The sequence below is a fragment of the Struthio camelus genome, chromosome 23 (genome assembly GCF_040807025.1).
Source record: "Struthio camelus isolate bStrCam1 chromosome 23, bStrCam1.hap1, whole genome shotgun sequence".
NCBI lineage: Eukaryota > Metazoa > Chordata > Aves > Struthioniformes > Struthionidae > Struthio > Struthio camelus.
Window position 1 is genome coordinate 10953393 of NC_090964.1, and position 12937 is coordinate 10966329.

The 12937-nt window shown below is 48.8% G+C and overlaps 2 protein-coding genes across 3 annotated transcripts; one reads left to right on the forward strand and one right to left on the reverse strand.

Annotated features, from left to right (window-relative positions):
* Positions 1-200: 200 nt before the first annotated feature.
* On the reverse strand, positions 201-1665 carry AIRIM (AFG2 interacting ribosome maturation factor). The gene is made up of 4 exons (XM_068917176.1): positions 1421-1665; positions 1159-1338; positions 955-1073; positions 201-626 (listed from the first exon to the last, which is right to left on the reverse strand). The coding sequence occupies exons 1-4, from the start codon at positions 1663-1665 to the stop codon at positions 586-588; spliced, it is 585 nt and encodes a 194-aa protein (XP_068773277.1). The 3' UTR covers positions 201-585.
* A 72-nt stretch (positions 1666-1737) lies between these two features.
* CDCA8 (cell division cycle associated 8) lies at positions 1738-8065 on the forward strand. Of its 2 annotated transcripts, none has more exons than XM_068917177.1 (10): positions 1738-1971; positions 3190-3318; positions 3596-3636; positions 4173-4248; positions 4580-4719; positions 5354-5433; positions 5759-5860; positions 6589-6715; positions 6980-7066; positions 7377-8065. In XM_068917177.1, exons 1-10 carry the CDS (start codon positions 1890-1892, stop codon positions 7419-7421), a joined length of 909 nt encoding a protein of 302 aa, XP_068773278.1. In that variant the 5' UTR covers positions 1738-1889; the 3' UTR covers positions 7422-8065. The 2 variants fall into 2 exon arrangements, with proteins under 2 accessions (XP_068773278.1, XP_068773279.1); XM_068917178.1 differs by having other exon boundaries at positions 1754-1971; positions 5762-5860.
* The last annotated feature ends 4872 nt before the right edge of the window (positions 8066-12937 follow it).

The following is a 12937-nucleotide window of genomic DNA, read 5'->3' on the forward strand; positions in this document are numbered from 1 at the left end:
CCAAATTAGCTTTCCTCTTCACTGCACAGATGACTGAGGGAAGACGTGGGATTGTATGGAAGATGGGACGAAAGAAAATACGTTGCTCAGAGGCACAAGGCACAAAGAGTTTCCAAGCCCTGATTCGGCATCTTTTATTTATTTGTAAGGACAGTACTTAAAAATCTCTCTTACGTGATATCAAAGTGCAGGACACTATGTTTTATTTATGTATTTATTTATTTGCAGGACCCTTCTAAATACAATCGGTACCATTTCTTTGCAACTTAATGAGTCTCAACGTTTCTTTCGGTATGCAAAATATCCAGGGTACACAAGAGAACGGCCAGCTTCTGCAGGTGGAGATGACAACTCACTTCCTGCTGTCTTCTTTGGATACTAAGTCCATTTCCATTTGAAAATGGAACAGCCCAAGCATTTCCTAGGCCACGTATCAACTTAGCTTCCAAAAGACATGAGAAACGCTTACTCAGCTCATCCTCCTCTTCATGGCTATATCACAAGTCTTATACCAGATACTTATAGGAGATGATCAACATCAGTGTCTCCTGTCCTCCCTCAGGAGCCTGGTTAGCAGCACAGCTTTCACTGATTGTCAAGAAAAAGAGAAATCTTAAGAAGTGTATCTAAAAAAAAAAAAGAAATAATTAGTTTAGTACATTTTATTTGTACTGTACGTCCACAGAAAATTAACTTATTTCTAAAAGCTATAACAAAGAATCTTAAGCGACGTTATCGTGGCAGACCAAGTAAAAGAAAGCACCAAGCTCTCTGCTTTGCTATGCACAATGATGCCACTTCATTTACCCCATAAATCACAGGCAAGATCTCGGAGCACATTGCAAAGAGAAAGCGCACGTGCAGCGAGCTCACCCACTGCAGCGGGACGTGCAGCGAGGGCACCTGCCGGGCCCCACCGCCAGCACGGAGCCGCACCAAGACGCGGGGGACTACCTTGAACGACGTCTGGCTTGTAGCGCTCCAGGATCCTCTCCCAGGACTGCGGCAGGGCCTCCATGTCCGCCAGGCTGTCACAGCTGATGCGCAGGAGCAGCAGCTTGCTCTCCAGATACCTTCCTGCCCGATAAGGACCAACACCGAGGGGGGACGGCACCGGGGGAGGGGGGCACCGGAGGGCGCGACACGGGGGAAGGATACAGGTGCCGGTAGTAGCGCTCCACGTCCTGCAGCCCCTCCAGCACCTCGGCCAGCGAGGGGCAGCGCGGCCCGCGCCGCAGGGCGGCCGCCAAGCCCAGCTCCGCCGCCCGCTCCTCGTAGAGCCGCAGCACGGCGGCCACGGCGGCCGCCACGGCGTCCCGCACGGCGCGCAGCTCCGCCCTGCGCGGGACGCGGCGGCTCGGCTCGGCTCGGCCCGACCCGGCCCCCGCCGCCCCCCCCGCCGCCGCCGCCGCCGCCTCACCGCCGCCCGCCGAGCTGCTCCAGCGCCGCCTCGGCCGCGCCGCGCTGCTTCCGCCACAGCCGCGCCCGCAGCCCGCCGAAGGCGCCCAGCGGCGAGCCGCGCCAGGCCAGCCGCCGCGCCGCGCCCGCCTGCGCCGCCAGCCCGCCCAGCGAGCCCAGCAGCGGCGCCCAGGCGGCCAGCGCCGCCCGCCAGGCCGCCTCCTGCCGCGCCACGGCCGCCGCGCAGGCCCGCAGCGCCGCCGCCATCGCCATCGTCACCGCCGCCGCCGCCATGCCGCCCGCCGCCTCAGCCCTGCGTCAGCGCCGCGTCAGCGCGCCGCCGCCGTGCTGCGTCAGCGCGCCGCCCGCGCCGCGCCCCGATTGGCCGCGCCCGCGGCGGCGGTTGGGTTTAAACGCGCCTTGGGCGGGCTCCGCTAGGCCGCACCGACACCGGCTCCGCCACCGACCAGGCTCGACCCGGCCCGGCCGCCATGGCCCCCGCGCGGAGGAGGGCGGGCGCCACCGCGCGCAGCAGGAAGCTCGCGGCTTTCCTCAAGGACTTCGACCGCGAGGGTGGGGGGGGGCCCGCGGGTTGGGGGGGGGGGCGCGGCCGGCCCTGGGAGAAGGGGGCCTGGGGGGGCGGCGGGCCCTGAGGGGAGTCTAGGGGGAGGGGGCCTGGGGGGCGCGGCGGGCCCTGGGAGAAGGGGGTTTGGAGGGGGGCGGCCTGGGGGGGTGGTGGGCCTTGGGGGGGGTTCAGGGGGAGGGGGCCTGGAAGAAGGGCGCCTGGGGGGGCGCTGCGGAGGGTGGGGGGGGTCTCGGGGAAGGGGGCCCGGGCCGGCTCCGCGGAGGGTGGCGGTGGGGGGGGGGTCTCGGGGAAGGGGGCCCGGGCCGGCTCCGCGGAGGGTGGCGGTGGGGGGGGGGGTCTCGGGGAAGGGGGCCCGGGCCGGCTCCGCGGAGGGTGGCGGTGGGGGGGGGGTCTCGGGGAAGGGGGCCCGGGCCGGCTCCGCGGAGGGTGGCGGTGGGGGGGGGGGTCTCGGGGAAGGGGGCCCGGGCCGGCTCCGCGGAGGGTGGCGGTGGGGGGGGGGGTCTCGGGGAAGGGGGCCCGGGCCGGCTCCGCGGAGGGTGGCGGTGGGGGGGGGGGTCTCGGGGAAGGGGGCCCGGGCCGGCTCCGCGGAGGGTGGCGGTGGGGGGGGGGGTCTCGGGGAAGGGGGCCCGGGCCGGCTCCGCGGAGGGTGGCGGTGGGGGGGGGGGTCTCGGGGAAGGGGGCCCGGGCCGGCTCCGCGGAGGGTGGCGGTGGGGGGGGGGGTCTCGGGGAAGGGGGCCCGGGCCGGCTCCGCGGAGGGGGGCGGTGGGGGGGGGTCTCGGGGAAGGGGGCCCGGGCCGGCTCCGCGGAGGGTGGCGGTGGGGGGGGGGGTCTCGGGGAAGGGGGCCCGGGCCGGCTCCGCGGAGGGTGGCGGTGGGGGGGGGGGTCTCGGGGAAGGGGGCCCGGGCCGGCTCCGCGGAGGGGGGCGGTGGGGGGGGGTCTCGGGGAAGGGGGCCCGGGCCGGCTCCGCGGAGGGTGGCGGTGGGGGGGGGGGTCTCGGGGAAGGGGGCCCGGGCCGGCTCCGCGGAGGGTGGCGGTGGGGGGGGGGGTCTCGGGGAAGGGGGCCCGGGCCGGCTCCGCGGAGGGTGGCGGTGGGGGGGGGGGTCTCGGGGAAGGGGGCCCGGGCCGGCTCCGCGGAGGGCCGCAGTGGTGGTGGGGGGCGGCCCGGGGGTGGCGGCGGCGGCGTGAGGCCGTGCGCGTCCCCGCAGTTCAGAGCCGGGCCGAGCGGCTGCGGACGAACGGGGAGCGCCTGGTCAAGGAGGTGGAGGACCTGTACAACATCGAGATCCTCCGGCTGCCGCTGGCCGTGCGCGAGATGAACTGGCTCGACTACTTCGGTACGGGGGGGGGCGCCGGGTGCGGGGCTTCCCTTAGGCTAGAGGGAGGGGGAAGGAAAAACCGTGCCAGAGAAAACTGAATCCCACGGTGCCTTAAGTCTCGTGAGTGAAAAGCCTGCGAGTACTCTTGGAAGCACTCCTCTCTTCTTGCCTTAGGCTGCTCACTTGCTGCCAAGGAAACTTGTTTGTGCTGTGTTTTTCCACCATTCTGGTGAAGTATTAAAGCATTGTATAAGCTGACCTGGATGTATATTGATTTTTAATGTTTTCCTTGTAGCTAAAGGAGGAAGCAAAAAGGTCTTAGAAGAGGCAGCAACGGTAGGTGTCTAACATAAATACTATGTTTTCCTGAGGACATTTTATGCCCCTGTAGGAGAGAAGGGTTTCTTGAATTTGTACAAAGGCTACAATAACACAGACTGCATAAACACTTTCACAGCTACTGTGTTAAGACCTAAAGGTAATAAACATCTATTGTATTTATTGTAGGCTTTGTCTGACCATACTGTTCTTTGCCTAGGGTGCGCTGCTAGCTTTCCTGATCTGCTTAACTTCACTCTTAGATCCCTGAGAGAATATGCACTTTTCTGTAAAGCATCTTAAAACCAAGCTGTAGGGAAGAGGCAGAAGGATACTTGTAGCTGCCAAATGAGACTCCTTAGTACTGAATGTTATGCACTCCTGTTAAGTTGCTGTCACTTCTAGAATAACATGAAAGCTCCCAGTTTGAGCACAACAGAAGAATATGGATGTATTTCTGTTCTAGAATAATTAAGCATTTGCTCCACGACTTTGGCTCATCAGTTATGCTGTACTGATGATTCTAATGTTATCATTACTGTTTTTAATTGTAGGTAGACTTGGAAATAACAGAAATAAACAAGTTAACAGCGGAAGTTATCCAGACTCCTTTAAAAATCATCAAGAAAGGTCAGTTTGCTTTTAAGGATTGTGATGAGTTCAATAAGATGAAAGCTTACAATGGTCTGTGTACTGTAAATGATAATTCAACTCCTATTTACAGCCTTCAACATGTTTAAACACAATAAAATGATTCTTCCTTTATTCCTGTTACCAGAAGTAATTTTACTTAATTTTTTGAACAAAACTTTAAATAATAGTGTTCTATCAGCTGCTCTTATTGGGATTTGGATTTCAGGAGCAAATTGTTGCCGAAAATATTTATCATTGTTTATTTTCTGACCCAACTGCTAGCTCATGACTTATTGCTTTCAGCTTAGATAACACTTTCTCTTTTTAGCTGAAAAATCTAAACAGGGTATTGAAGCTATTGAAGAAGAAGCAGAGTCTCCTTTACACCCTCAAGCAAAGAAGACAAAACATGATAACCAATCTCTTGCAGAACTAGAAGCTGAAAATATTAATCCGAGAACTGGGAAGGTAAATAGCTACTGCTATGATGACTCTGTTCTCAAGATGTAAACTATTTCACTGAGATGATGCCTGTGATAATGGTGTTCACGGCACTTCAAAGAGGACTTGAAAATAGCTAGCCACTGTCTCCTGGAATGTCTAGTGATGGGGATCTTGGTTTTTCATTTGCTTTTGGAGTGCAGTTACTTAGCTTTGTGCAAATGCTTGATCCCTGCTTCTATTGCTTCTGTAGATCTGCAGGGTCTCACTCTTCATCCCTTTCCTCTGAGCTAATGTATTTATGGTTGTATACAGAGTGTGATACTCACTATACTAGAGACTTTTCTAACCGTAGTGAAAATTCTTTACCAGTGCCAGTTCCTGCTGCTTTTGCTGTGGGCAATAATGAATATATCGACAGTACTGGGTCAGATTAAGTTCATGTAGTCCAGTGTCCTCCTAATCTACAGCAGAGCTAGGGGGGGAACATATGAGTGATATTAAAATGTGAAAGACTACAGAAGTCTGTATGGCATTTGGTTCAGGCTTTTTGTGCCTTAAAAAGGAAGCTATTAAGTCAAACTCTTTGTGTGGAAGCATTTATTCATGTTGGGCTCAGCTGTCTGGTGATAATATAACTGATTTGAGTCATGTGTTTCAGGTGAAGGCATCCACCAAAAAAGTGCCTGTGACCAAGAGCAGAAGAGCTCCTTCAACAAGAGTGAAACGCATAAGTAAAAGGTATCAGGAGATAGCCTTTTCACTGGCTTTCAGAAAAGGAGAGTAAGTGTGTTGCTCATAAAACTCAAGTGGAATGGAGTATGTTTCTACAGCATGGCATGCCTATGCATCAGCCTACTAAATCAATCAGTGATTTGACAGTGAATGAAAGACAGGCAACTTCCTCTCCTCTGAGGATCAGCTTATCCCTAGCTTTGAGGTTCACCCTTAATCAGTAAGAACCTCTGACTTTTTTCTGTGGTGGCCCCTTCATTTGAGGCTATGATAAGACAGGGCTCGGACATATGTTAAAATGATTCTTCAGAGCAGGATTTTTTTTCTTTAGCAGATCAAGCAGAAACAACTTTATCACTCCAGCTACTGGTAGAATTGTTGATGTCTGCACTCGGGGAGGTACTTCCATTGTCACACCCAAGTTTGATTCCAGGTTTGTGTTCTATTTCTCTGTTAATCTTTAATACAGAGGAGGTCTTAACTGTTTGCTTTATGTATCTGTCATCTATTTGCAAAATGGTCCTTGATGACTCTTTGAATCTGTAACGAAAGACCTTGGGTTTAAGCGTGCCTTGATCAGTGTGCCTGACTAGCTTTTTTGAAACTTTTTAATAGAGCATGTGTAGTGTTATCTGAAAGTCCCATGTTAGAATGGGATCATGGAAGCAGAGATAAGATTTTGACTGGTACCCATAAGGAGTTTTCTGTGGAGTCAGGATTACACATTGAGACTTCATAACTCCATTTTTTTCCTCCATGTGAATTACTTTTTTGCAGAGTTTGTGTGTGTGAAATTTTAATTCCTTTCCTACTTGTTCAGTGAACATTCTCTGAATCTGTTCAGGCCTCATAGGCAGTCAGGCTTTTCTACTGTTTTTTTAAGCTATATTATAGATGGATTCTCTTGTGTGTGTGTATATACATATATACATGTACATACACACCCACATATCTGTGTGTGCCTCATATATTAAAAAAAAGAGAGAAGAAGCATGAGCAAGTGCTTTACGCTCCTATATTCAGGAATATCAGAAACAAGTTGCAAGGCAGAGGCTTTCTTCCTGTTTAAACTCTTTCCATCAGAGAATCTAATTGAAGTTGCTTGTGATCACTTTAATAAACTACAATAAATTATTTCTCTACAACTTTGGAATGTTTCAGAATTTTCAAGACACCAGGTTTGCGCACGCCTGCACTCAACGAACGTGTTTACACCATCTCTGCCAATGGCAGCCCCCTTGCTGACAGCAATGATATCTTCATTACAGTCCCTGTTGGAGGAGGGGAGGTAAATCAGAAATGTGAATCTGCAAAATCTATGCTAAAGGGATAGCCTGTCACTTCTTGGGGGCCCTATAAGTTTCAAGCTGTTCCTGGTCATCTCTCTGTTCTTCTCTCTTTAGTTATGCCATCACAGTTGATCAGGGGTTGATCTAGTTTAAAAATAATCTTGGAGTTATTAGTCAGAGGTAGGAGCTGTTCAAACTGGTCTGAGCAGAATGTAGACTGGTGTTTTGCTGTATGTTTAATGACTGAGATCTCTTTTCTTCAGAGTATTCGTTTAACAGCAAGTGATTTGACCAAGAAAAATCTTCTTCATCTGAATCCAGAGGCTCAAGGAATTATGAAGAAGCTATCAGTAAGTCTATTTTCAGTTATGAACTGCAGTTGTAATGCTGTGTTGTCACTCCGGTTAGTCAGTGGACTGAGCTCTCCCTGTCTTACATCTTGGCTCATGCTGCTGGTCAAGGAGGAAAGGAACTGAGAAGGGAAGGAGGGGAATGGAATAGCTTTACCTCGCATTTGGCTTGATCCAAACTATGGCTAAATGATGCACTTGTCGGAAGAGAACTACTCTGTTTTGAGAATGAATCAAAGCTGAATGTTTCTTCCACTTCTGGCAGAAGTAGTAAGCAGTTGCATACTGATTAATTTCTGTTTCCTTCTAGGTTCGTCTCGCACAAGCATGCAGCGGTGCAAAGACACATAGATGAAACTTGATGAATGTTGATATCCCTCTGTAAATATGGAACGTTGCATTTAGGACTGCTAACTTTAGTTCTTCTAATTTGTTTCTTCCTTCCATTAATTTACAGAATGGAAGTTAGGGACTGATTTTTTTTTCTACCTATAATATGTAATGATATTAGAGTAGATTGCCTTTTTTTTAAAAAAAAAAAAAAATCTGGAGAAAAATACTTTATTTCCTCTTTCCTCTAAGGCCGAGACCAAGGTACTGTTGTCTTGGGCTTGCAGACTAGCAAGCTGGGTAGAGAGGCTATTCTGGCATCTTGCAAAAGACCTAAGTGACTGAAGTTTGTATCTGTCTCGGGGGGGGAAAAAAAGCAACAGATCAGGTTTGTTGTGTTTCTTTCCAGGCATGTCCTTTTTTTATGTTGGTGTGATTAAAAGGTGATGACTGTCTCAGTATAGTAGCTGAGATAACTAAAGGCAAGTTACTGGGGACTGGGACTAGATATAAAGCTTCTTGTAGTTCATGATGCTGCCGTGAATAGTGAGGAGGGGATACAGTAACATTCTGTTCTTACTGAAGCTATTATCTGTAAAACCTCAAAGCAGATTACAAATGAACTTGTATACTTCATTGTTTTTAAAGAAATAAATGTTCAAAAGTGTAGATTAACTTTACAGACCTGACAGCTAGACCTCTGATGAACTAGACTTCTGTGAGGCACCATAGAGCTACTGGAATGCCTTTAAGGGAACTTTGCTTTTTCCACCAGCACTTTCAAAGTCATCAGGAGAAGCAGTGCTTGTGAAATTGAGTATGGTCAGGGAAGAAAGCCAGGCATAGTAGAACAATGTTTAGCTCTGTGGGATGAATGTCCTTACAGTTCTGGACTGTGGGTTTCATTTGGCACAAGGAGGGGGAGAAGGAGATTTACTGCATGACTCCAACTTATTTTAAAGATCAAAATTTATTACACAAGTTACAATGGTACAAGCACAATTCTTATTAACAAAAACTTAGCTCAGCTAGAATGCTTTTCTAGTTACACAAAAGTTATGCTAATGGTAACTATTTAGTAAATAGACAAAGCTAGCTAATTTATATTATTGTAATTACCCCAATGAATGAATTAGGCAAACCAATTCTGGTTCATCTTGCCTGTTAACTCGGGGACCCAATGTACACAATCCTAGGGAAGTAACTTGGGAGGGTGTCCCCATCCCAAGGGATTCTGCAGTTGGCAGACCTGCTGTCACCACCAAAGACAGCCTCTGGGGCCAACCTATTTATACCCTTCAAGGGAAGGTGGAGTTGCTAGGCCAGTTGCAGTTCTCTTCAGGCAGTCGCAGTCCTTAGCTTTTGGCTGCTGCAGGGTTTGACTCTCCTCTGCCTTGTTATGATGATTGCACCCACTGTTGGGGTGGCCAAACACCCCTCAACGGCAGGCTAGCTGCCATGAGCATGCCTCAGCACTGAAGAAAGGAGTTTGAGTGACTGCAAATGACCACATTACTCTTGCAGCGGTGAAGGAGTTGATTCCAGTCCACAATGATTAACGCTGCCCCGGCAATGAGAGGAGGCTTTGTTTCTCAAGGACCTGAGGCCCAAGCAGGCCTTATCTCAGTCTTGACAGCCTCCCCTTTGGAGTATCAGGCACAGGAATGCAGACTGCTTGTAACTCGTCCCAGATTGGGGGGTGGGGGGAAGCTGGGAGCGTCCCCCCAACAAGCTCTGTTGATCTAATTTGAATTGTATTTAATACATTTTCTTGCCAAAGAACCATATCCAATACATACTGTTTAAGCAGAATAAAATCACTCCTCAGGCATCGATGTTTTTTCCGCTACTTATAGAAGATGCAGAGAAATCATGCTCTACATGATCAGAGGGAAAACTCGACTGCGTATGTAGGCTCTTAGGAAAGGGTTAGTATGTTTAAAAACTATATGTGGGAGCCTTCATTTGGTTTAACCCTTCCTTGCAAAATGAAGTAAGGGGAGAAGTCTTGTATTTGCTTTCCTAAAATCAGTTGTCTTTTTCAAGAGCTCTGAAAAGCAGAGCTCTTTGAAGCTCAAGATGTCTGTGAGAAGATGGTTTAAAATCTTTGTAATATAAAAGATTACCCTTAAAACCAAGGGTTTCATTTTGCTGTGTATCTTTGTGGCTGGTAAAGTGGAGAGGACGCTTCTAGGTTTGGGAAGTTCTGCCTTTTCCAAAAGCCAAGGCTGCAGTGTGATTAAGCATGGAGCCTGGGAAAAGATGCTATCAGAAGGAACTAATGTTTCAATGCAGCCCATGAGGTGAGAAAAAGTTTGTAGAACATCATTCATATGTTTTATTTAAAAAGCAAGTGTGTCACTAATGTGAACCTGAACTCTATACATGTATTTGGAGATCACTGTTTAACAGGTTGTGACAACTTCTAAGCTGCAGGTGGCAATATTGTAAACTATATGCTGAAATAAGTTTACCTTACTGCCTTTGAGTTCTGTTAACCTATAAATTAAAAAGACAGTAATTAGTTAAGCTGTAAATAAGTGTAAACTCTATCTTAAACATGCCTTTACCGGGAGGAAAAACGAACTAAAACACTTCTCTAGCCTAGAGAATATACTCCTCTGTTGGTACTATTGGCTGTACTGTACTGTAGAACTTGAGGGGGAGGGGGTTGGGTTTTTTATGAATGCATTTTCAGATTCCAAATCCCATTTGTACTTGTTTAGGTTGTCAGCGTGCACTTTGCAGAGCAAATTCAGTGGAGCAGCATAGCTCGAGGCTCTGTTTTTGCAGGTATGGTACCTCTGAAGCATGACACTATTAGAACAATGCAACAAACAGTGCTGTTAATATTCAAGCTACCTTTTCCTGTTGTCAGGGTGAGTTAATTGTATCTGACATGAATCAAAGCCACCTGGCAGCTAATAGCTACACATATTCATCACCCGAGTCTGTTTCCCATGCTGCCTGCACCATGTGTTCCTCTGGAACATGAGCATCTAGCAGTTCACTCTTCTGCTGTTTTATTGCTCATGTAAATCACCAGCATTGCTTCTGGCCCTTTTGCCCACTACATGGGTGACATGTTTAGTTTAACAAAATTACAACCTCCCTCTTTATTCAGAGCAGGGACTACTTGGGCACAATAAGGAAGTGGGCTGATTTTTTTTCTTTGTTCTCTTGTTTTGCATTATTTGCATGCTGATCTGGCTGTAGCCTGAACTGCTTTGAACTAAGTGTGATAGAAAATAAAAAGTAAAGCAGCCAAATAACTATTCTGTCAGGTGGAAAGAGGCTGCATCTATCACTGGCAGGAATGGTTCAAGGTCAGCCTGCAGAAAGAGGCAGAAATCAGCTATGTCATGTGAGCTGCTGCTAGGTCTGAGACGCTATCAGCACAGTTAAAGGGACTGTCCTCTCTGAATAGAGCCAGTCTTGAGGGGAAAGCTAGCAGACACTGAGGTGCCTTCCTAGAGCTTCGCTTTTGCAGATCTTCTTCCCAAGAACCAAAATGCATGACTTCCTAGGACCTATGCTTTGTGTTTCTAGGGGAGTCTCTGCAGAAGGAATTGAGGCCCTGTATTGTGCAGCTGGTTCCATACAGAAACATGTGCTTTCTGGCTGTAATGTCTCTCATGAAGAATACTGCACATACTGAGAGCTGTGGCTTTCTTGTAGGAAGGGTGATTCAGGAGATAACTGCCACCGTTTCCTAAACGATTACTGAACACTAACTCTTTTTTAAGATCAAAGCCCCCGATCTGAACCAGGGCTCTTTCAAAATAAGTTTCCCTTCTGACAGAACCAGCTGAACTAGGAGAAGCTGTGGTACTTCCAGTAGCATGGACCCAGCAGGGAGCAGTAAGTAGTGGGGAACTGCCATGTTTCACCAGAGTTTTTATAGTGCTGGAACGTAACAACTTCCTAGGAGAAACCATTTCATGGCGTTGCCTGCTTGTAGGGCTGGGCGTGCACAGCTCTGCAGAGCTCTGCTGGCCCTCAGCACAGAAGTTCCCACTTGTGCCAAGTGGGTGCAGCAGTAAGCTGTGCTCTGGAAGGCTTCTGAGTCATGGTGCTTGCACTAAAGCCTTGTTCCGAGTATCGTTAACTCCCAAATTCATAAAGAAAATGTGAAATACTATTAATCTAGAGAAACAACAGCAAAATAGGCACCCAGTGAGGTACCTTCCCCAGGATGTGCTGACACTGAACTCCCACAAAGGGACTGTGGTAGATAATGATCCTAATAGGTGGCTCTTCCAGACATTTTGATAGATGCGCACCATCATGTGTTGTCAGAAATAGCTCCATATACAAAGTAATGTTTATTGTTATGGACACCTTGCAGGTGATCACTGATTTGGTGACATTGTAAGAATAAATAGATAACAATTCCCTGCTTGCTGCTAGAAGGGGTGATGGTTTAAAACAAATTAGAGCTGTCTCTAGGCAATCTTTTCCTGCAGGAATTTTCTGATTTGAAAGTGCAGGACAGCATATATGCAACTCCTCCAGCTGACCTGTATAATTCCACCTCAAAGGCATGTTTCTTGAGTCAGCTGAAGGTATACAAAAGGGAAGTATTCCCTTGTATCACTAAAAGAGGTGTGGAGAAGCAGTAGGCATGACTTGTTTCCCCTTGACTAGGTAATTTTAAGAATTGCAGATCCAAAAGTGGAATGCACAGCTGGAAACTCCTGGTGTTTTGGTGAGGTGTGTAAACTGCCTCTTCTAATTTTATATTCAATTGCAGTGTCTGCAGTTAAGATATTCTGCAAACCAAAAATCCATTTATGATATTTGTGAGTAACTTTTTAAAATTAGTACACAGATGATAACAGCAGGGATTAGCTGTCAGGGAAAACAGCAAGAAAAAAGGTATTTTCAAAAAAGACTGCTCAGTTCTAATCAACAGGACAAGTTGTCCTAGTCAGAGTTCATAAAGCTACTTGCTTAATATGAGTTCCCATATCTCAATGATTCAGAAAGGGCTGTCCAGGGAACAGTGAGAAGCATGGAGTTTTTCTGTTTGGTTGGTTTTGGTGTGTGTGTGTTCTACCTCTCTTATCCTAAACCTGATGCTTTCTTTTCCAGTAGTGAAGTTCAGGATGCCCCTGAAGGGGTTGTGTAGCAGATCATCTCATGGTGTGCAGATGTAGGATGTGCTGTCTGGACTCCCGTCAGGCCCTGCAGCTTGTGCTAGGGAAGGAGAGAAGGGCCTGGATGGCCTGCCTTGTCCTAACCTCAGCAATACAAAACTCCTCCAGCTCAGCTGTCATAACCCTGCTGTCAGAGGCTCAAGCTGGCATCAGTTGCGTGTTCAGCCTCTGCCTACTTCGAAGCTGGGTCCTCTTCAGCTAAGGCACAGTCCTGCTGGAAGTGCTCACCCTGCGCCCAGGGTCAGCTTCCAGCAGCTCATTGGAGCTGCTGAAATACTTAAAAATTAAATTCAGCTTATGTCTTGTGTTCAACTGATCTGGTGCTCAGTGCAGAGGTGGCAGTAGTTTAAGGACAAAGCATTAACCCAGGTGTTTTGACTTA

Excerpts from the sequence above, each read along its gene's own strand:
- AIRIM (XM_068917176.1), bottom strand. The coding sequence starts at position 1,665 with ATGGCGGCGGCGCTGCGGGCCTGCGCGGCGGCCGTGGCGCGGCAGGAG. Across the intron at positions 1,074-1,158 it reads GAGCGCTACTACCGGCACCT|GTATCTGGAGAGCAAGCTGC; the intron begins GTATCCTTCCCC and ends TCGGGCAGGAAG. Across the intron at positions 627-954 it reads CAAGCCAGACGTCGTTCAAG|ATACACTTCTTAAGATTTCT; the intron begins GTAGTCCCCCGC and ends TTTTTTTTTTAG.
- CDCA8 (XM_068917177.1), top strand. The coding sequence starts at position 1,890 with ATGGCCCCCGCGCGGAGGAGGGCGGGCGCCACCGCGCGCAGCAGGAAG. Across the intron at positions 4,720-5,353 it reads TTAATCCGAGAACTGGGAAG|GTGAAGGCATCCACCAAAAA; the intron begins GTAAATAGCTAC and ends CATGTGTTTCAG. Across the intron at positions 6,716-6,979 it reads TCCCTGTTGGAGGAGGGGAG|AGTATTCGTTTAACAGCAAG; the intron begins GTAAATCAGAAA and ends TCTTTTCTTCAG.